The 21,960-nt window shown below is 42.1% G+C and overlaps 1 protein-coding gene across 3 annotated transcripts in view; it reads right to left on the bottom strand.

Annotated features, from left to right (window-relative positions):
* The window catches only part of LOC139375943 (3',5'-cyclic-AMP phosphodiesterase 4C-like), a 90,297-nt gene that overhangs the window by 18,186 nt on the left and 50,151 nt on the right, over window positions 1-21,960 (bottom strand). For 2 of the 3 annotated variants that reach the window (XM_071117917.1, XM_071117919.1), the window contains exons 2-5: window positions 14,877-15,065; window positions 5,326-5,367; window positions 4,678-4,714; window positions 1,847-1,920 (exon numbers count right to left, since the gene is read on the bottom strand). In XM_071117917.1, coding sequence (XP_070974018.1) covers window positions 1,847-1,920; window positions 4,678-4,714; window positions 5,326-5,367; window positions 14,877-15,065 — 342 coding nt within the window. The remainder of the gene's footprint in view (window positions 1-1,846; window positions 1,921-4,677; window positions 4,715-5,325; window positions 5,368-14,876; window positions 15,066-21,960) is intronic. The other variant, XM_071117918.1, reaches the window with a different exon arrangement.

Below are 21,960 nucleotides of genomic sequence, written 5' to 3'. Positions count from 1 at the left end.
CAAACATACAGTCAATAATACAGTATAAACAAGTCTATATACAATGTGAGCAAATGAGGTGAGAAGGGAGGTAAAGGCAAAAAAGGCCATGGTGGCAAAGTAAATACAATATAGCAAGTAAAACACTGGAATGGTGGTTTTGCAATGGAAGAATGTGCAAAGTAGAAATAAAAATAATGGGGTGCAAAGGAGCAAAATAAATAAATAAATAAAAATTAAATACAGTTGGGAAAGAGGTAGTTGTTTGGGCTAAATTATAGGTGGGCTATGTACAGGTGCAGTAATCTGTGAGCTGCTCTGACAGTTGGTGCTTAAAGCTAGTGAGGGAGATAAGTGTTTCCAGTTTCAGAGATTTTTGTAGTTCGTTCCAGTCATTGGCAGCAGAGAACTGGAAGGAGAGGCGGCCAAAGAAATAATTGGTTTTGGGGGTGACTAGAGAGATATACCTGCTGGAGCGTGTGCTACAGGTGGGAGATGCTATGGTGACCAGCGAGCTGAGATAAGGGGGGACTTTACCTAGCAGGGTCTTGTAGATGACATGGAGCCAGTGGGTTTGGCGACGAGTATGAAGCGAGGGCCAGCCAACGAGAGCGTACAGGTCGCAATGGTGGGTAGTATATGGGGCTTTGGTGACAAAACGGATTGCACTGTGATAGACTGCATCCAATTTGTTGAGTAGGGTATTGGAGGCTCGTTTGTAAATTACATCGCCAAAGTCAAGGATTGGTAGGATGGTCAGTTTTACAAGGGTATGTTTGGCAGCATGAGTGAAGGATGCTTTGTTGCGAAATAGGAAGCCAATTCTAGATTTAACTTTGGATTGGAGATGTTTGATATGGGTCTGGAAGGAGAGTTTACAGTCTACATAGGAAGCCAATTCTAGATTTAACTTTGGATTGGAGATGTTTGATATGGGTCTGGAAGGAGAGTTTACAGTCTACAGGAATAGGAGGACCGAGCATGCCCCCATTAACATCAACGGGGCTGTAGTGGAGTGTGTCGAGAGTTTCAAGTTCCTTGGTGTCCACATCACCAACAAACTATCATGGTCCAAACACACCAAGACAGTCGTGAAGAGGGCAAGACAAAACCTTTTCCCCCTCAGGAGACTGAAAAGATTTGACATGGGTCCCCAGATCCTTAAAAAGTTCTACAGCTGCACAATTGAGAGTATCCTGACCGGTTGCATCACCGCCTGGTATGGCAACTGCTCGGCATCTGACTGTAAGGCGCTACAGAGGGTAGTGCGTACGGCCCAGTACTTCAATGGGGCCAAGTTTCCTGCCATCCAGGACCTATATAATAGGCAGTGTCAGAGGAAAGCCCATAAAATTGTCAGTCTCCAGTCACCCAAGTCACAAACTGTTTTCTCTGCTACCGCATGGCAAGCGGTAACGAGGCGCCAAGTCTAGGACCAAGAGGCTCCTTAACAGCTTCTACCCCCAAGCCAGCAATTCATCAAATGGCCACTTGACTGTTACATTGACCCCCACCCATTTATTTTGTACACTGCTGCTACTCGCTATTTATTATCTATGTGTAGTCACTTCATCCTTACCTACATGCACAAATGACCTCAACCAACCTGTACCCCTGCACACTGACTCGGAACCGGCACCCCCTGTGTATAGCCTCGTTATTGTTATGTTATTCTGTTACTTTTTATAATTTTTTAGATTTTTTTAACTTTAGTTTATTTGGTAAATATTTTCTTAACTCTTCTTGAACTGTACTGTTGGATAAGGGCTTGTAAGTAAGCATTTCACCATAAGGTCTACACTAGGTCTATGTTGTATTCGGCATATGTGACAAATAAAGTTTGATTTGATTTGTAGACTGAACTTACTTGCTGGGTTGACGATCTTGCTGATGGGTCAAAACGGCGAAGTTGCTTCTTACCGTCCTCAAACTGGCAAGTACCTACAAGAACGGACAAGATTAATATACAGTACCAGGCAAAAGTTTGAACACCCCTACTCATTCAAGGGTTTTCTTTATTTTTACTGTTTTCCACATTGTAGAATAATAGTGAAGACACCAAAACTATGAAATAACACATATGGAATCATGTAGTAACCAAAAATTGTTAAACAAATCAAAATATATTTTGTATTTGAGATTCCTCAAAGTAGCCACCCTTTGTCTTAATGATAGCGTTGCACACACTTGGCATTCTCTCAACCAGCTTCATGAGGTAGTCACCTGGAATGCATTTCAATTAACAGGTGTGCCTTGTTAAAAGTTAATTTGTGGAATTTCTTTCCTTCTTAATGCGTTTGAGCCAATCAGTTGTGTTGTGACAAGGTAGGGGTGGTATACAGAAGATAGCCCTATTTGATAAAAGACCATGTCCATATTATGGCAAGAATAGCTCAAATAAGCAAAGAGAAACGACAGTCCATCATTACGACATGAATGTCAGTCAATCCGGAAAATTTCAATAACTTAGAAAGTTTCTTCAAGTGCAGTCGCAAAAACAATCAAGTGCTATGATGAAACTGGTTCTCATGAGGACCGCCACAGGAAAGGAACACCCAGAGTTACCTCTGCTGCAGAGGATAAGTTCATTAGAGTTACCAGCCTCAGAAATTGCCGCCCAAATAAATGCTTCACAGAGTTCAAGGAACAGACACATCTCAACATCAACTGTTCAGAGGAGACTGCTTGAATCAGGCCTTCATGGTCGAATTGCTGCAAAGAAATCACTACTAAAGGACACCAATAATAATAAGAGACTTGCTTGGGCCAAGAAACATGAGCAATGGAAATTAGACCGGTGTAAATCTGTCCTTTGGTCTGATGAGTCCAAATTTGAGATTTTTGGTTCCAACTGCCGTGTCTTTTCGGGGAATGAATGTTCGCTGCATGTTCCCGCATGTTCCCACCGTGAAGCATGGAAGAGGAGGTGGGATGGTGTGGGGGTGCTTTGCTGGTGACACTGTCTGTGATCTATTTAGTATTCTAGGCACAATTAACCAGCACGACAACCACAGCATTCTGCAGTGATACGCCATCCTATCTGGTTTGTGCATAGTGGGACTGTCATTTGTTTTTCAACAAAACAATGACCCAACACACCTCCAAGCTGTGTAAGGGCTATTTGACCAAGTAGGAGAGTGATGGAGTGCTGCATCAGATGACCTGGCCTCCACAATCACCCGACCTCAACCCAACTGAGATGGTTTGGGAAGAGTTGGACCGCAGAGAGAAGGAAAAACAGCCAACAAGTGCTCAGCATATGTGAGAACTCCTTCAAGACTGTTGGAAAAGCATTCCAGGTGAAGCTGGTTGAGAGAATGCCAAGAGTGTGCAAAGCTGTCATCAAGGCAAAGGGTGGCTACTTTGAAGAATCTAAAATCTAAAATATATTTTGATTTGTTTAACAATTTTTTTGGTTAATACATGATTCCATATGTGTTATTTCATAGTTTTGAAGTCTTCACTATTATTCTACAATGTAGAAAATAGTAAAAATAAAGAAAAACCCTTGAATGAGTAGGTGTGTCCAAACTTTTGCCTGGTACTGTACATCCTCTCTACTACCTAATTGTGATAGTCGAGGTACTTCATATATAAATAAAAACATTTAGAATATATTATATGCATACTCCGTGAAGTGTTACAATTGAACATTTAACCCCACAAAAGGGCTAAGCATACACTGCAATGGAGTACATTTAAATTATCTTACGCCTTGATCAAACCGACAGTGTTATTGTGCAAATGGTACGCTGCATCATCTGGATATGTGTGCAACAAAAGTTCAACATTCACCTTCTGTTACCATTTCTGGCAAGCCGTCTACACATACAGTTTGACACATACCTTAGATAAATCCAACTTACACAAAACGCACTGCAACTGCCTTTGCAACTTAATACTGCAAGTCAAACACAGCTTTTTATTGGAAATGCATGTACTTCTGGTGTACCAAAATGCATTTACGCTGTTGGTGTGATCGAGGCGTTAGTGCTAAATAATGGCTTGCAATAGTTCATTTTCAACACTTTTCAAAACAAGCAAGCACTAGCAGTGCCCCTGAGCCATCATAATTACAGGCTGATGAAGAGTGAACCCCCTCGCTAGCCCCCACCCTCATACGTCACACATGTCAGAGTCTGGGCACCAATCTAAATCATGAGTCAGCACGTTAAAAAGGACTGTATCTGGTTTCCCGGCTGTGGTGGGTTTCTGATCAGTTGGATTCCTCGCTTGTTATGACACACGTCCTCTGTCACGGGCCTGGCTGCTGCAATGTGCCAGCCACATGCCAAAGGCTGTTCCGGTGGCCGTCTACTAGTGTCACTGGCACCTATAGTGACAGCTGTGACTTCACTGACAACAACCTTTTGTAGTTCTCTTTTTTTTAAGCTTAACATTACTCAGAATCAGTCAGTGTTATGTTATTTATTTCCTTGTTGTGTTGGTGTGCATAATGACGGTGAAGTTACACAACCAGTGGGTAGATTCGAGGTCACATTCCAAATTACAGGGAGAATTTGGCTTGGCAAACCAGAGCGTGCTTAAAACCAGGGGGATAGATTCTAACCCATGCTGGCAGCGATACATTGTACATGTGCTCCAGAGTCAGTAGCCTAGACCGCTGTCCATACCAGGCCAATTCGTTAACCATTTATTCAGCTGAAAAACACAGGACAGAATATTTCCAAAACTAACCTGTGCAAATGGTGTCACAATCATGTCTTCTCCATGTCTATAATGGGGCAAAAATGATGAAATGTAGGTTAAATCCAGATATTGGTTTAGGCTCTGGTCTTACATTTTTAAAAGTACATTAACAGAATCAGTGAAAAGGTTAAACAAATTTGCAACCATTTAGTGTGCATACAATATTTAGGTTAAATCCAACATGACTACTATGGTACTAATGTCCACTGTGCACTTTACACATTTGCATTTAATCCTAAATCAAGACAGTTGATCAGTGTCTGTGAAAAAACACTTCAACAACCTGCAGACCGACATCAAAGCAAAGAACGCAAAGAATAAAGGTAGACCAGACCGGGTGGAATTAAGGTCAAACAAAGGATGCCATGCACTGTACATTGTAGGAACCTTGAGGTAGGGAGAAATGAAAGTCCAACTGGTAAAGTTACAGGGTTGAGGTTATGCTAGGGTATTTTTCTTGAAGCTTCACATGCAAAAGAAAAAAGGCTTTTCTTGGGGTCACAGGAAAAACATGGGGAGGGGTCATTTTTTTTGTCACTGGTGCCATGGGGAGGATGATGGCTCTGAAACCTGTAATGGAGAATGCAGAACAGGCCTTTGAGGGGACAAATCAGCGTTTTGTCAAGTTCTTCTCACCGAGACAACCAGTTGACTTCCCAGTGCTTCAAGCTTTCTTCCCTTTAAAAACAGAGGCAAGAGTTGGTGACCTGCAACCGATTAATCACAAACTAAGGTGTTTAGACACAGGGAAACTGTCTTAGGCTGATGTAGGCTGGAAAAATAAACTGAAGAAGTTAAAAAAACAAGAAAGTCGCTCATTTTTCCAACTTTGGCTGCAGTCCAAACATCTTATTTTTACCCCCTCAGCCCTCATGCTAGCAACTCTCCCTCGGGAGCAAGTGAAGAACTTTGATCACTTGTGGGGTTGATATGACCCACAAATCAATGCAAACTGTAGTCATTTGTCAAACTCCGGTGGCTGCAAAGTTTCAAATAAAGTCAATACGGCTGCATTTCTGGCATGTCAGACAAACTTTTGACGCTAGCCTGCTAAAAAATATAGAAATAAAATAACATTTTATTGGTCACATATACATAATCAGCAAATGTTATTGCAGGTGTAGCGAAATGCTTGTGTTCCTAGCTCCAACAGTGCAGTAGTATCTTAAAATGATTCACAACAATACACACATCTGAAAGTAAAATAATGGAATTAAGAGTGGCATTGACTAAAATACAGGAGAATAGAATACAGTATATACATATGAGATGAGTAAAGCAGTATGTAAACATAATTTAAACAGTATTAAAGTGACTAGTGTTCCATTATTAAAGTGGCCAGTGATTCCAAGTTTATGTATATACGGCAGGAGCCTCTAAGGTGCAGTGTTGTGTAACAGGGTGGATGCCGGCTAGTGATGGCTATTTAAGAGTCTGATGGCCTTAAGATTTAAGCTATTTTTCAGTCTCTCAGTCCCAGCTTTGATGCACCTGTACTGACCTCGCCTTCTGGATGATAGCGGGGTGAACAGGCTGTGGCTCGGGTGGTTGATGTCCTTGATGATCTTTTTGGCCTTCCTGTAACATCAGGTGCTGTAGATGTCCTGGAGGGCAGGTAGTTTGCCCCCGGTGATGCTTTGGGCAGACTGCACCACCCTCTGGAGAGCCCTGCAGTTGCAGGCAGTGCAGTTGCCGTACCAGGCTGACAGGATGCTCTCAATTGCGCATCTGTAAAAGTTTGAGGGTTGTAGGGGCCAAGCCAAATTTCTTCAGTCTCCTGAGGTTGAAGAGGCGCTGTTGCACCTTCTTCACCACACTGTCTGTGTGGGTGGACCATTCCAGATCGTCAGTGATGTGTACTCTGAGGAACTTGAAGCTTTCCACCTTCTCAACTGCGGTCCCTTCAATATGGATAGGGGCGTGCTCACTCGGCTGTTTCCTGAAGTCCACGATCAGCTCCTTTGTTTTGTTGACGATGAGTGAGAGGTTATTTTCCTGGCACCACTCTCCCAGGGCCCTTACCTCCTCCCTGTAGGCTGTCTAGTCAGTGTTGGTAATCAGGCCTACTACCCTTGTGTCGTCTGCAAACTTGATGATTGAGTTGGAGGTGTGCGTGGCCACGCAGTCATGGGTGAACAGGGAGTACAGGAGGGGTCTGAGCACGCACCCTTGTGGGGCTTCTGTGTTGACAATCAGCGAAGTGGAGGTGTTATCTATGGTGTTGAATGCTGCACTATAGTCAATGAACAGCATTCTTACATAGGTATTCCTCTTGTCCAGATGGGATAGGGCAGTGTGCTGTGCCATGGCTATTGCATCATCTGTGGATCTATTGGGGTGGAAAGCATATTCAAGTGGGTCTAGGGTATCAGGTAAGGTAGAGGTGATATGATCCTTAACCAGCCTCTCAAAGCACTTCATGATGACAGAAGTGATAGTCATTTAGTTCAGTTACCTTTGCTTTCTTGGTTACATGAACAATGGTGGACATCTTGAAGCAAGTGGGGACAGCAGACTGGGATAGGGAGAGATTTAATATGTCCGTAAACACTCCAGCCAGTTGGTCTGCGCATGCTCTGAGGACACGGCTAGGGATGCCGTCTGGGCCGACAGCCCTGCGAGGGTTAACAACCTTAAATGTCTTCCTCACGTTGGTCACGGAGAAGAAGAGCCCAAAGTCCTTAGTAGTGGCCCGCATCGGTGACACTGGGTTGTCCTCAAAGTGGGCAAAGAAGGAAGACATCAGACATCAGTGAAGACATCAGTGTCCACGATGTGGCTGGTTTTCCCTAGACCGTGATTGTCTGTAGACCCTGAAACATATGTCTCGGGTCTGAGCCTTTAAATTGCGACTCCGTTTTGATTGTTTTGCCTGTTTGATTGTATTCAGCCATAGTCACCTTGCCATGGTTAAATACTGTGGTTCGCACTTTCAGTTTTGCTCGAATGCGTCCATCTATCCACTGTTTCTGGATTGGGTAGGTTTTAATAGTCACAGTAGGTACAACATCTCCTATACACTTCCTGATGAACTCAGTCACCGTATCTGTGTATTTGTCAATGTTATTCTCAGAGGCTAACCGGAACATATCCCAGTCCGCGTGATCAAAACAATCTTGAAGCATGGATTCCGATTGGCCAGACCAGTTTTGAATAGACCTTACCACGGGTATTTCCTGTTTGAGTTTCTGCCTATAGGAAGGGAGGTGCAAAATGGAGTCGTGATCAGGTCTGCTGAAGGGAGGGCGGGGGAGGGCCTTGTAGGCATTTCGAAAAGTTGAGTAGCAGTGGTCCAATGTTTTACCAGTGCGAGTATACTACAGTCAATGTGTTGGTAAAACTTTGGTAGCGTTTCCCTCAAATTTGCTTTGTTAAAATCCACAGCTACAATAAATGCCGCCTCAGGATATGTGGTTTCCAGTTTGCAAAAAGTCCAGTGTAGTTCTTTGAGGGCCGTCGTTGTATCGGCTTGAGGAGGAATATACACGGCTGTGACTATAACCAAAGAGAATTTTCTTGGGAGGTAATACGGTCGGCATTTGATTGTGAGGTATTCTAGGTCGGGTGAACAAAAGGACTTGAGTTTCTGTATGTTATCACAATCACACCATGAGTGGTTAATCATGAAACATACACCCCCGCCTTTCTTCTTCCCGGGGAGTTCTTTATTCTTGCCGGTGCAATGTACTGAGAACCCAGATGGCTGAATGGATATATATCCTGAGAGAGCCATGTTTCCGTGAAACAGAGTATGTTACAATCCCTGATGTCTCACTGGGAGGAGATCCTCGCCCTGAGCTCGTCTACTTTATTATCCGGAGACTGAACATGAGCGAGTAATATACTCAGAAGCAATGGATGGTGTGTTGTATTCCTGTTCGTAATGCTGGTGAGTTACCGCCGCTCTGATATCCAAAAGTTATTTCTGGCTGTATGTAATAACACCATATAAGAAAAAACACACACAAAAAAAAAATACTGCAAGTTGCTTAGGAGCTAGACACAGAGCTGCCATGTCTGTCTGCGCCATCTACATCCTGTTTTTTTAAAGAAAGGCTAATTTTTTGTCCATTAAAATAACATCAAATTGATCAGAAATACAGTGTAGACATTGTTAATGTTGTAAATGACTATTACAGCTGGAAATGGCAGATTTTTTAATGGAATATCCACATAGGCATACAGAGGCCCATTATCAGTAACCATCACTCCTGTGTTCCAATGGCACGTTGTGAGCTAATACAAGTTTATCATTTTAAAAGGCTAATTGATCATTAGAAAACCCTTTTGCAATTATGTTAGCAATAAAACTGGCCTTCTTTAAACCCAGTTGAGTATCTGGAGCATCGACATTTGTGGGTTTGATTACAGGCTCAAAATGGCCAGAAACAAAACACTTTCTTCTGAAAGACCACGGGGCACAACTGAGCAAGAGGACAAGTACATTAGAGTGTTTAGTTTGAGAAACAGACGCCTCACATGTCCTCAACTGGCAGCTTCATTAAATAGTACCCGCAAAACACCAATCTCAACGTCAACAGTGAAGAGGCGATTCCGGGATGTTGGCCTTCTAGGCAGAGTTGCAAAGAAAAAGCCATATTGCTGTTCAGTGTATGTTCTTTTGCCCATTTTAATCTTTTATTTTTATTAGCCAGTCTGAGATATGGCTTTTTCAAAATCAAAATAATGAAAATGGCTGTCTGGTAGCTTAAATAAATAGAGAAAGATTTGTAGTTGAATAAGTCGTTGCATGTACAGATTTGTTTTTTACTTGACTTGAAAAAACTTGTTCTTAGATTGCATGACTTAAGTCTTGACCTGTTATACTTGGGACTCGACTTGAGACTCAGACGTTGTGACTTGAGACTTGCTTGTGACTTGAATAATAGTGACTTGGTCCCACCTCTGTAGCTAGCTACATCATATCAAACTTATCATCTGGTTTGCTTGGTTAGCAAGGTAGGAATTAAGCTAGCTAACCTGTTATGCTAAACATGATGCTAACTATTTAGCTAGCTAACGTCAGCAAGCTAAATTGATGGCTCTGAGTCTGGCTGGAATTGTTTTGAGCCCCAACTGTTTAGCATTTCTTTTTTTACAAAATAAAAAAAATGTGCGCCTGTTTTGCATGTTATTTTGGCATTAATACATGTCACATAACAGTTTGCAAACAATGTAAAAAAAATATACAAAAAAATAATTGACTTAATAAAGCTGCATACAAACTTGGTCTCACCCTAATAATTTGGTCCCTTTTCCCTCTGAATTTTGCCTACTGACTTAGTGGTGCACATGTAGCCTATAGTCTGTTTTAGATAAATGTAATCATCTAATATTGTAAGAGCTTTCATTGTCTGCTTATATGCCCCCTTCATTTATCCTACGGTTCTGACTTAGTGTTTAGGCAGAATATTGTAAAAACGGCTCATGTTCTCATGGAATCCTGTCGCTGTACATTTCAAAAGTGCTGAACAAATAGTTATATTTATATTGACTACATCTGTCCAAGCTCGCTCATTATTGTCTTAATCGAAATTACGGATTGCTTCTTATCCCGCCGTCATCCCCTTATGCCATAGTTTGTGCATCTCAATTGTCAGTAGAAACCACATTTGTTTAATCCAGTCAGCCATATCAGCTATGTTTTTTAAAAGGCAGTAAATGAGGCTGAATGAACTGTTTCACTGCCAGACAAGGCTCGCTGGTAGCACGGTGTGGCATTGGTAAGGTGTTGCGACTGCTGTGGGATGGCTTTATGTAGGCCCTAACATTTTGTGGGCACCTTTTGTGACCATTACAATGCAATTAATGTATTGTTTAGTGTTGTGTTGTGTAGTGGCTTTGCTGGCATGCATCTAAAAATTTTTTTTTTAGCTCCACAAAGATTTACATGCTAAAATCGCCACTGGGTAAGAGTTTGGGGAAACGTTAGTTACAGCATGGTAAGGGTGAATTAAATTCTTCAACATCTTGGTAGATAGCTAGCAACATTAGCGAAGCCAGCTGGAGTCACATATTGGCTACCTAGCAACATGACATAATTTCTCATTTCTGGAGGCAGTGGAAACACAATTTGAGCTAGCCCACCAAGGCCAACCCAAACTGTGTTGACTTTAAAGTGCCAATGGAAACAGGGCTATTGTTGTTAGTAAAGTCTAATTAAAATGAAGATGGAAATTAATAATGCCTACTTGAATTTGCCTACTTTCAGCACCATGAGCTGTCTATTTCCGATTGATTGTGCCGCAGCTGCTACTTCAAGTTTCAGCACCACAATGTAAGTTACTCGAATCTGGCTTATTGTGAAGAGAATAACTCTGATAAATACAGTACTAGTCAAAAGTTTGGACACACCTACTCATTCAAGGGTTTTTCTTTATTTTAACTGTTTTCTACATTGTAGAATAATTGTGAAGACATCAAAACTATGAAATAACACATAGAATCATGTAGTAACCAAACAAGTGTTAAACAAATCAAATTTATATGATGACAGCTTTGCACACACTTGCCATTCTCTCAACCTGCTTCATGAGGTAGTCACCTGGAATGCATTTCAATTAACAGGTGTGCCTTGTTAAAAGTTTTATTGTGGATTTTCTTTCCTTCTTAATGCGATTATGCCAATCAGTTGTGTTGTGACAAGGTAGGGGTGGTATACAGGAGATGGCCCTATTTGGTAAAAGACCAAGTCCATGTTAAGGCAAGAACAACTCAAATAAGCAAAGAGAAACAGTTCATCATTACCTTAAGACATGCAGAAAATGTCAAGAACTTTAAACGTTTCTTCAAGTGCAGTCGCAAAAACCATCAAGCACTATGATGGTCGAATTCATGGTCGAATTCATGGCCTTCATGGTCGAATTGCTGCAAAGAAACCACTACTAAGGGACACCAATAATAAGAAGAGACTTGCTTGGGCCAAGAAACACGAGCAATGAACATTAGACTGGTGGAAATCTGTCCTTAGGTCTGAAAATGTGAGATTTTTGCTTTCAACAGCTGTGTCTTTGTGGGACGCAGAGTAGGTGAATGGATTAACCAGCATGGCTACCACAGCATTCTGCAGTGATACGCCATCCCATCTGGTTTGCGCATAGTGGGACTATCATTTGGACAATGAACCAACACACTTCCAGGCTATTTGACCAAGAAGGAGAGTGATGAGTGATGGAGTGCTGCATCAGATGACCTGGCCTCCACAATCACCTGACCTCAACCCAATTGAGATGGTTTGGAATGAGTTGGACTGCAGAGTGAAGGAAAAGCAGCCAACAAGTGCTCAGCATATGTGAGAACTCCTTCAAGACTGTTGGAAAAGCATTCCAGGTGAAGCTGGTTGAGAGAATGCCAAGAGTGTGCAAAGCTGTCATCAAGGCAAAGGGTGGCTACTTTGAAGAATCTAAAATCTAAAATATATTTTGATTTGTTAAATTTTTTGGGGGTTACTACATGATTCTATATGTGGTATTTAATAGTGTTGATGTCTTCACTATTATTCTACAACGTAGAAACTAGTAAAAATAAAGAAAAACCCTTGAATGAGTAGGTGTGTCCAAACCTTTGACTGGTACTGTACATAATGGGCAAAAAACATATTGTTATTAATTAAGTCAATTATAGTAGAAGCAAGCTATCAAAGTTGACCTCCGGCCCTCCTTCTCATCTTCCCACTCTTCTTCTCAAAAGGAACAGAACATAGACTGTAGTCTAGTCAGCGCGCAAGATTAAATTATTTTCGGCAGAAGTCTTTGACTCTCCCCTTGAATTGTCACCATAGGCCTACGCAGCCATTGGTTAAGCAGCACACAAACATGTTTTTGATCAGCAAGAGCAGAGCAGGCCTGGGCTCAGGGTTGGAATGTCCATTGCAGTTTGTAATGCAGCCTAGTTTTATTTACACCATCCCAGCAGCTATCTTAGAAATAGAAACGTTGCTCTGTGCTTCTCCGAGCATGCACTTTGTAGCATATAAGCTATGGATCATTTGATTGAGACCACACTAAATAGCCTATAGGCGCACACGATAGTGCACATGATAGCAGAGAATCAGAGAAGAGGGGCGGCATCGGGCACACATCGATATACAGTGCCTTGCGAAAGTATTCGGCCCCCTTGAACTTTGCGACCTTTTGCCACATTTCAGGCTTCAAACATAAAGATATAAAACTGTCTTTTTTGTGAAGAATCAACAACAAGTGGGACACAATCATGAAGTGGAACGACATTTATTGGATATTTCAAACTTTTTTAACAAATCAAAAACTGAAAAATTGGGCGTGCAAAATTATTCAGCCCCTTTACTTTCAGTGCAGCAAACTCTCTCCAGAAGTTCATTGAGGATCTCTGAATGATCCAATGTTGACCTAAATGACTAATGATGATAAATACAATCCACCTGTGTGTAATCAAGTCTCCGTATAAATGCACCTGCACTGTGATAGTCTCAGAGGTCCGTTAAAAGCGCAGAGAGCATCATGAAGAACAAGGAACACACCAGGCAGGTCCGAGATACTGTTGTGAAGAAGTTTAAAGCCGGATTTGGATACAAAAAGATTTCCCAAGCTTTAAACATCCCAAGGAGCACTGTGCAAGCGATAATATTAAAATGGAAGGAGTATCAGACCACTGCAAATCTATCAAGACCTGGCCGTCTCTCTAAACTTTCAGCTCATACAAGGAGAAGACTGATCAGAGATGCAGCCAAGAGGCCCATGATCACTCTGGATGAACTGCAGAGATCTACAGCTGAGGTGGGAGACTCTGTCCATAGGACAACAATCAGTCGTATATTGCACAAATCTGGCCTTTATGGAAGAGTGGCAAAAAGAAAGCCATTTCTTAAAGATATCCATAAAAAGTGTTGTTTAAAGTTTGCCACAAGCCACCTGGGAGACACACCAAACATGTGGAAGAAGGTGCTCTGGTCAGATGAAACCAAAATTGAACCTTTTGGCAACAATGCAAAACGTTATGTTTGGCGTAAAAGCAACACAGCTGAACACACCATCCCCACAGTCAAACATGGTGGTGGCAGCATCATGGTTTGGGCCTGCTTTTCTTCAGCAGGGACAGGGAAGATGGTTAGAATTGATGGGAAGATGGATGGAGCCAAATACAGGACCATTCTGGAAGAAAACCTGATGGAGTCTGCAAAAGACCTGAGACTGGGACGGAGATTTGTCTTCCAACAAGACAATGATCCAAAACATAAAGCAAAATCTACAATGGAATGGTTAAAAATTAAACATATCCAGGTGTTAGAATGGCCAAGTCAAAGTCCAGACCTGAATCCAATCGAGAATCTGTGGAAAGAACTGAAAACTGCTGTTCACAAATGCTCTCCATCCAACCTCACTGAGCTCGAGCTGTTTTGCAAGGAGGAATGGGAAAAAATTTCAGTCTCTCGATGTGCAAAACTGATAGAGACATACCTGAAGCGACTTACAGCTGTAATCGCAGCAAAAGGTGGCGCTACAAAGTATTAACTTAAGGGGGCTGAATAATTTTGCACGCCCAATTTTTCAGTTTTTGATTTGTTAAAAAAGTTTGAAATATCCAATAAATGTCGTTCCACTTCATGATTGTGTCCCACTTGTTGTTGATTCTTCACAAAAAAATACAGTTTTATATCTTTATGTTTGAAGCCTGAAATGTGGCAAAAGGTCGCAAAGTTCAAGGGGGCCGAATACTTTCGCAAGGCACTGTAAATATCCTAATAAGCAACTAATTCTAAAACACTGAGAAATATAGACATTTCATCTATTACAAATGATATTACTCTCCCCTGGACTAAATTTTAAAAAAAGACTAAACCCTCCTCTTGACTGAAATTGAAAAAGCATGACCCCACTTTCCTCCAGATAACCATTCTGTACATTTCTATCCATTCCTTGTTGTGATTATACAGTTAAAGGGAAAGCTTTCAATGGGCCTAACGTATTCCCCATGTTTTGCTATCGGAATTCCCTTTTGGAAAGTGATCCAAGAAGCAATTCCCTTCCACATATAATTGTATCTGTTCCACAAAACCATATCTGTATATAACCTTGGGCATTACAAAAAGTGGAGACCTTGCAGCATCAAGGCCTACATTGAGACATCTCTGCCATGATGCTTCAATAGATGTGAGTGGAAGGTGAAAGGTCACAGAGGGAGACAGTACCAATATGAGGGGGGGCACTTACAGATCACTGGCAGTGGACGAGTTCCTCGAGGGGGCCTTGGGTGAGAGGTCAAAGTCTGAGTCGGAGCGGTAGAGGAAGGACTCCCGGCGCTGGCTGTGGTAGTTGGCCTGGAGCACCAGGCCGGAGCTGGGACTGGCCGGCGGGTCCAGGGGGCTGCGTCCCACCGACAAGCCATTCTCAGCATCAAAACTATGGGGAAAGAGAAAGAGGGAGAGGGCAGATGAGAAGACAATTCACAGTTTCAAACTTGTAGCCTAAATCAAAGTTCCAAAACAACAATAAAAATCTAAGATCTGTTCAGATTACAGTAAATATGAATTTGACATACAACACCCTAAGGGTATCACCCTTTAATGAGAGTGAGGAGAGTATGGTGAAGAGTAACCTGAGATGGGAGAGTGATCGAGAATAGGCCACAGTGGCTCTCAACATGTATCATGATTTAGCACGTCTTTCAATGAAAGCTGCTTATTATCATCATCACTATCATTTATAATTGTAATAACCATGCTCCAAAAATCATCCACGTCACAAATGATGCTCCATCACTCAATAAATGGAACGCACCTTGTGCACACAGAACAAACACACACTCAGTTAAAGCACAATACACAACAGGTTTTAATCATTCGCAACAAGGCACTTTTCTTCGAGACTGACGTCAAGTCAGACATCACCAACGGGACAAAGGAATCAAACCCCTCCTTTCTCCCCTCTAAACAAATTGAGTGCATTTGAGAAGCCCAAACTAAAAATATCAATGGCGTCAATAATAGCACAAAACCTTTCAACAACGAAGGTGATTTATCAAAAGCACAGGAAATGGACGCGTACAAAAAAAGCCCCATCATTGTTCTGAGTCACACCAAATTACCTCCATATGAAGGAAACCAATGAGTGGTTGAGAGGGTGAAAAAAACGTATAATAATACATTGTGGAGTTGACTGCGTCAGAAAAGTATATCTGAATGGTGTTGGCTGGTCAGACTATGGGAACTGGCTGTTTGATGACGATGGTCGGCCTGAGGCACCAGCTGCACAGATTCACAGATCTGTAAACCGTCTTTAAGGCCATTCAAATGGATAGGAACGGATCCATATACATAAAGATTAGTGCAGCTCTGCACCGCCTAGCCCAGGTTGACATGCGTAAACAGTTCTCTTTGATAATAATGCATCTCACTAGTCTAAAGGGGCGTAGTCTCCCTGTCTCCTTCCCTTCATCTGCAACAGATCTTAAAAACACAGATGAAACCCAAGGAGATTCCCAAATGACTTCTACATTACATACAATGCCTTGCGAAAGTATTCGGCCCCCTTGAACTTTGCGACCTTTTGCCACATTTCAGGCTTCAAACATAAAGATATAAAACTGTATTTTTTTTGTGAAGAATCAACAACAAGTGGGACACAATCATGAAGTGGAACGACATTTATTGGATATTTAAAACTTTTTTAACAAATCAAAAACTGAAAAATTGGGCGTGCAAAATTATTCAGCCCCCTTAAGTTAATACTTTGTAGTGCCACCTTTTGCTGCGATTACAGCTGTAAGTCGCTTGGGGTATGTCTCTATCAGTTTTGCACATCGAGAGACTGAAATTTTTTCCCATTCCTCCTTGCAAAACAGCTCGAGCTCAGTGAGGTTGGATGGAGAGCATTTGTGAACAGCAGTTTTCAGTTCTTTCCACAGATTCTCGATTGGATTCAGGTCTGGACTTTGACTTGGCCATTCTAAAACCTGGATATGTTTATTTTTGAACCATTCCATTGTAGATTTTGCTTTATGTTTTGGATCATTGTCTTGTTGGAAGACAAATCTCGTCCCAGTCTCAGGTCTTTTGCAGACTCCATCAGGTTTTCTTCCAGAATGGTCCTGTATTTGGCTCCATCCATCTTCCCATCAATTTTAACCATCTTCCCTGTCCCTGCTGAAGAAAAGCAGGCCCAAACCATGATGCTGCCACCACCATGTTTGACAGTGGGGATGGTGTGTTCAGCTGTGTTGCTTTTACGCCAAACATAACGTTTTGCATTGTTGCCAAAAAGTTCAATTTTGGTTTCATCTGACCAGAGCACCTTCTTCCACATGTTTGGTGTGTCTCCCAGGTGGCTTGTGGCAAACTTTAAACAACACTTTTTATGGATATCTTTAAGAAATGGCTTTCTTCTTGCCACTCTTCCACAAAGACCAGATTTGTGCAATATACGACTGATTGTTGTCCTATGGACAGAGTCTCCCACCTCAGCTGTAGATCTCTGCAGTTCTTCCAGAGTGATCATGGGCCTCTTGGCTGCATCTCTGATCAGTCTTCTCCTTGTATGAGCTGAAAGTTTAGAGGGACGGCCAGGTCTTGGTAGATTTGCAGTGGTCTGATACTCCTTTCATTTCAATATTATTGCTTGCACAGTGCTCCTTGGGATGTTTAAAGCTTGGGAAATCTTTTTGTATCCAAATCCGGCTTTAAACTTCTTCACAACAGTATCTCGGACCTGCCTGGTGTGTTCCTTGTTCTTCATGATGCTCTCTGCGCTTTTAACGGACCTCTGAGACTATCACAGTGCAGGTGCATTTATATGGAGACTTGATTACACACAGGTGGATTGTATTTATCATCATTAGTCATTTAGGTCAACATTGGATCATTCAGAGATCCTCACTGAACTTCTGGAGAGAGTTTGCTGCACTGAAAGTAAAGGGGCTGAATAATTTTGCACGCCCAATTTTTCAGTTTTTGATTTGTTAAAAGAGTTTAAAATATCCAATAAATGTCGTTCCACTTCATGATTGTGTCCCACTTGTTGTTGATTCTTCACAAAAAAAATACAGTTTTATATCTTTATGTTTGAAGCCTGAAATGTGTGCAAAAGGTCGCAAAGTTCAAGGGGGCCGAATACTTTCGCAAGGCACTGTATCTACCCCATCACATCTACCAGCATTTTCAGATCTGTACAAAGGGAAGGAGACAAGATATGGAAGCCACTAGACTGTTGAGACACAGCCAAAATCCTGCACTGCACTGCCTACAGCAGAGGGTCATGATGATGGTCCGTCTTCGGCCAAATAAAGGCATTTCTCATTCTCGGCGCGGTTCCACCTTGATCCACATCCACATTCCAACAACCTCCGCTAACATCCAAGCTTAGCGCCACTTGGTATGCAGGTTCTGATGAACTCCAGAGCTGGAAAATCGGTACTTTAGCAAACAACCATTGCGGTAACTGGGGCTGTTTTTGGACAGAAACTGGATGTAGCCTAAGCCCTTTGCAAATAAATAGTGCAAAGTGATATGAAAAAATAAAACCCTCATGCTAAAGCAGTTTGAATTGAATTGAAATTGAAACTAACCAAGCCAGAACTGTCCCCATAGATGTCTCTCAATTATATGAGGAAATTACACAACATTAACGTCTCTCTTCTGTCAGATGAGCTATTACACAGCAATAAAACTGGCATCCAGTGCTTTAATAATGGCAAAGTCAAACTCTCGGCTCTGGTTCAACTGAACCTAATTGGGAACCCCACTGGGGGTATTTATTGCTAGCTGTCAGGTGCAGACATGGAATTGATAGATACATTGCCTAGTGAATGTCTACACACCCCTCCTCAACATCTCCATCACCATATATGTTTTTGCTACCAATTATTCCATTAGAGTCTAAGCCCTGTCTAAGCCAATGAACAAATATTTTGGGCCTTACTGCTATTAGCCCATACAAATGCATTGAATAACAGATTCATTACGTGGAACAACAGATAGTCGGCCTAAATTAAAAAACGAAATTAAAAACGAAAGTCTTGGGACAAATCCATTACACAACACAACGCAGATGTTGGCACAAGATGGAGGGAATGTTGGAGCATATTAAACTAATTAAATTACAGTTAATGGAAATGTACATATTGAATTTATTATACAAGAGAGAAAAAAAATCTGAAATTCTACAGCAGAACGGCAGAGTCATGTCTTAAGTGTAAAACTAACAATGACTCAATAATCCATGCTTACACGGAATGCTAAAAAGTCCAAAAGTTATGGGCGGAGCTAGAAAGTGGGCTATCAGAAGTATTTCAATGTAAACTTACTTTCAATCCGCCTGTCTGCATATTTCAAAATATGGTGTATTGGGGTGTAGTCAAATACCCAATGGGCTGGACGATTCTCTTTTCATCACTCAACGTGAAAAAAAGTATACAAAAACCCTTGAAATCAATCAATCTGCCATCATTAACACAATGGAAAAATCTAATGTTTTTTTATTAAAGTATTAAAATATTATAGTGTTTCTGTAAGTTGTTCGTATGTGTATGTTTGTAACTGATTGAGATCAACAACAAAAAATATTACATGAATATATAAAAAATGATGTTTTTCCAAGAGGTGTTGAGTGTTCCTGAGTCTTCCAGCCTCAGTCCTGATTTGCTTGAACATCAGAGACAAGGTTTGAATATTGTTGTCCATCAATGACACCCAATTCCCAAACAAATTTACTGAGCTTGAGTCATTTTGACAAAACTAATGGATAAATGTTGCCCTAAGAGTTGTGAAAAGTTGGCAGAATCTGATTCAAAATTATTCACAGCTGTAATGGCTGCCAAAGGTGCTTCCCCCAAATATGAACTCTGGGGTGTGAAGACATACAACAACGACATCTTCTTATTATTCTTATTTTTTATTCATTAGGAACATTTTCTATCATTTTTGTTTGAGTTTTAAAATACGGAGTAGGTTGTGTAAATTGGTAGGAAAACATTTCCATTTATTCACTTTTGAGATGTAATTTTAAGGCAGCAAAATGTGAAGACTGTGCAAGGGGTGTGGTCATTGGATTGCTGAAACACCTGTTATATTAAATACATCACATTGTAAGGTACTATGTCTATATGCAGGACCACGATTTATACTGTATATTTGATTTATTTTCTGTTTGTACGAAAATGGTTTGCTCCCACAGACAGTGAATCACGTGGCCATGGCTTGCTATATAAAGCAGGAGGACAGGCATCAAGGCATTCAGTTACTGTTGGATTGCACGTTAGAATGGGCAAAACGAGTGACCTAAGCGACTTTGAGCGTGGAATGATCGTGGGTGCCAGGCGCGCTGGTTCCAGTATCTCAGAAACGGCCGGCCTCCGGGCTTTCCACGGGCTTTCCACACACAACAGTGTCTAGGGTTTACAGAGAATGGTGCGACAAACAAAAACCATCCAGACAGCGGCAGTCCTGTGGGTGAAAACAACTTGTTCAATGAGAGGTGGAAGGAGAATGGCAAGAATCGTGCAAGCTAACAGGTGGGCCACAAACAGGCAAATAACTGCTCAGTACAACAGTGGTGTGCAGAACAGTAAATTGGAATGCACAACTTGTCAGTACTCACAGATGGGCTATTGCAGCAGACGACCACACTGGGTTCCACTCCTATCAGCTAAAAACAAGAAGAAGTGCTCCAGTGGGCACGCGATCACCAACACTGGACAATTGAGGAGTGGAAAAACATTGCCTGGTCCGATGAATCCCAGTTCCTGTTGCGCCATGCTGATGGCAGAGTCAGGATTTGGCATAAGCAGCATGAGTCCATGGCCCCATCCTTTCTGGTGTCAACGGTACAGGCTGGTGGCAGTGGTTTAATGGTGTGGGGAATATTTTCCTGGCACACGTTAGTTCCCTTGATACCAATTGAGCAGCGTTTCCATTCCCCAAATAATTCAGGGTGTTCTGGAGGCAAAGGGAGGTCCGACCCGGTACGAGATGGGTATACCTAATAAACTGGCCACTGAGTGTATCTCCACATACTAGTTGAAATAGTTTATATTTTAAACAAATTTTCACATTTTAAAACCAAACACATGCAAGTCAAATTTGGGAACTATGGGCCTCCCGGGTGGCGCAGTGGTTAAGGGCGCTGTACTGCAGGGCTAGCTGTGGGGCAACGCACAATTGGCCTAGCGTGGTTAGGGAGGGTTTGGCCGGTAGGGAAATCCTTGTCTCATCGCGCACCAGCGACTCCTGTGGCAGTGCGCGCTAACCAAGGTTGCCAGGTGCATGGTGTTTCCTCCGACACATTGGTGCGGCCGGCTTCCGGGTTGGATGGCGCTGTGTTATAAGAAGCAGTGCGGCTTGGTTGGGTTGTGTATTGGAGGACGCATGACTTTCAACCTTCGTCTCTCCCGAGCCCGTACGGGAGTTGTAGCGATGAGACAAGATAGTAGCTACTAAAACAATTGGATACCATGAAATTGGGGAGAAAAAGGGGTCAAATTCAACAACAAAAAAAACACACTTTTTTTTGTTGTTGTGCGAACTATACCCATGTAGATTTTACCCATGTCAAATTTACAAATGTAAAAATGGCTACAGTAGGCACTCCATACATTTTTCCACCCACTTCATTCCCTGGGATGTTGCATTAAGACAAGATGCTGGTCTGTCACATTGTGTCATGTGACAAAACAGATAACACAGAGAGAGACAGAATACACAGAGCGAGACGGAATACACAGAGCGAGACGGAATACACAGAGCGAGACGGAATACACAGAGCGAGACGGAATACACAGAGAGAGACGGAATACACAGAGAGAGACATAATACACAGAGAACGACAATACAGAGAGAGAGAGACAGAATACACAGAGAGAGACAGGGGAGAGTAACTGTTCAATCCTGAGACAAGCAGAGAGAGATGATGAGAGAAAGGGAGAGAGAGTGGGAGAGAGAGTGTGAGAGAGAGAGAGATAGAGGATTCTACATTGGCAAGAATGACGTGGCATTGCGAGGGGAGCTGTGTGTGTATATGATAGTGAGAGTGTGAGAATGAGAAGAAGGTATTCTAAAGATACCTGTGCTGTCACTGTCTCTCCCTCCTCCCTAATGGTGCATCTCTCCCTCCTCTGGCTGATTCCACCCGCTCTAGCTGTCTCCGACTCCGCTCGCTTCTTCATCTGCTAAAAATAGCCTCTTCGTGCGGGAAATAGAATCAGAGATTCTAAAAATAGGTTTTCAGGTGGAAAGGGTTCCTTCTCTCTCTCTCTCTCTCTCTCTCTCTGTCTCCCTCTGCATCGATGAGACCAGATTCTTCCCTC

This window comes from Oncorhynchus clarkii, chromosome 20, assembly GCF_045791955.1.
Source record: "Oncorhynchus clarkii lewisi isolate Uvic-CL-2024 chromosome 20, UVic_Ocla_1.0, whole genome shotgun sequence".
NCBI lineage: Eukaryota > Metazoa > Chordata > Actinopteri > Salmoniformes > Salmonidae > Oncorhynchus > Oncorhynchus clarkii.
Note: the sequence above shows the minus strand (reverse complement) of the source record. Positions and strands in the feature narration are given on the sequence as shown.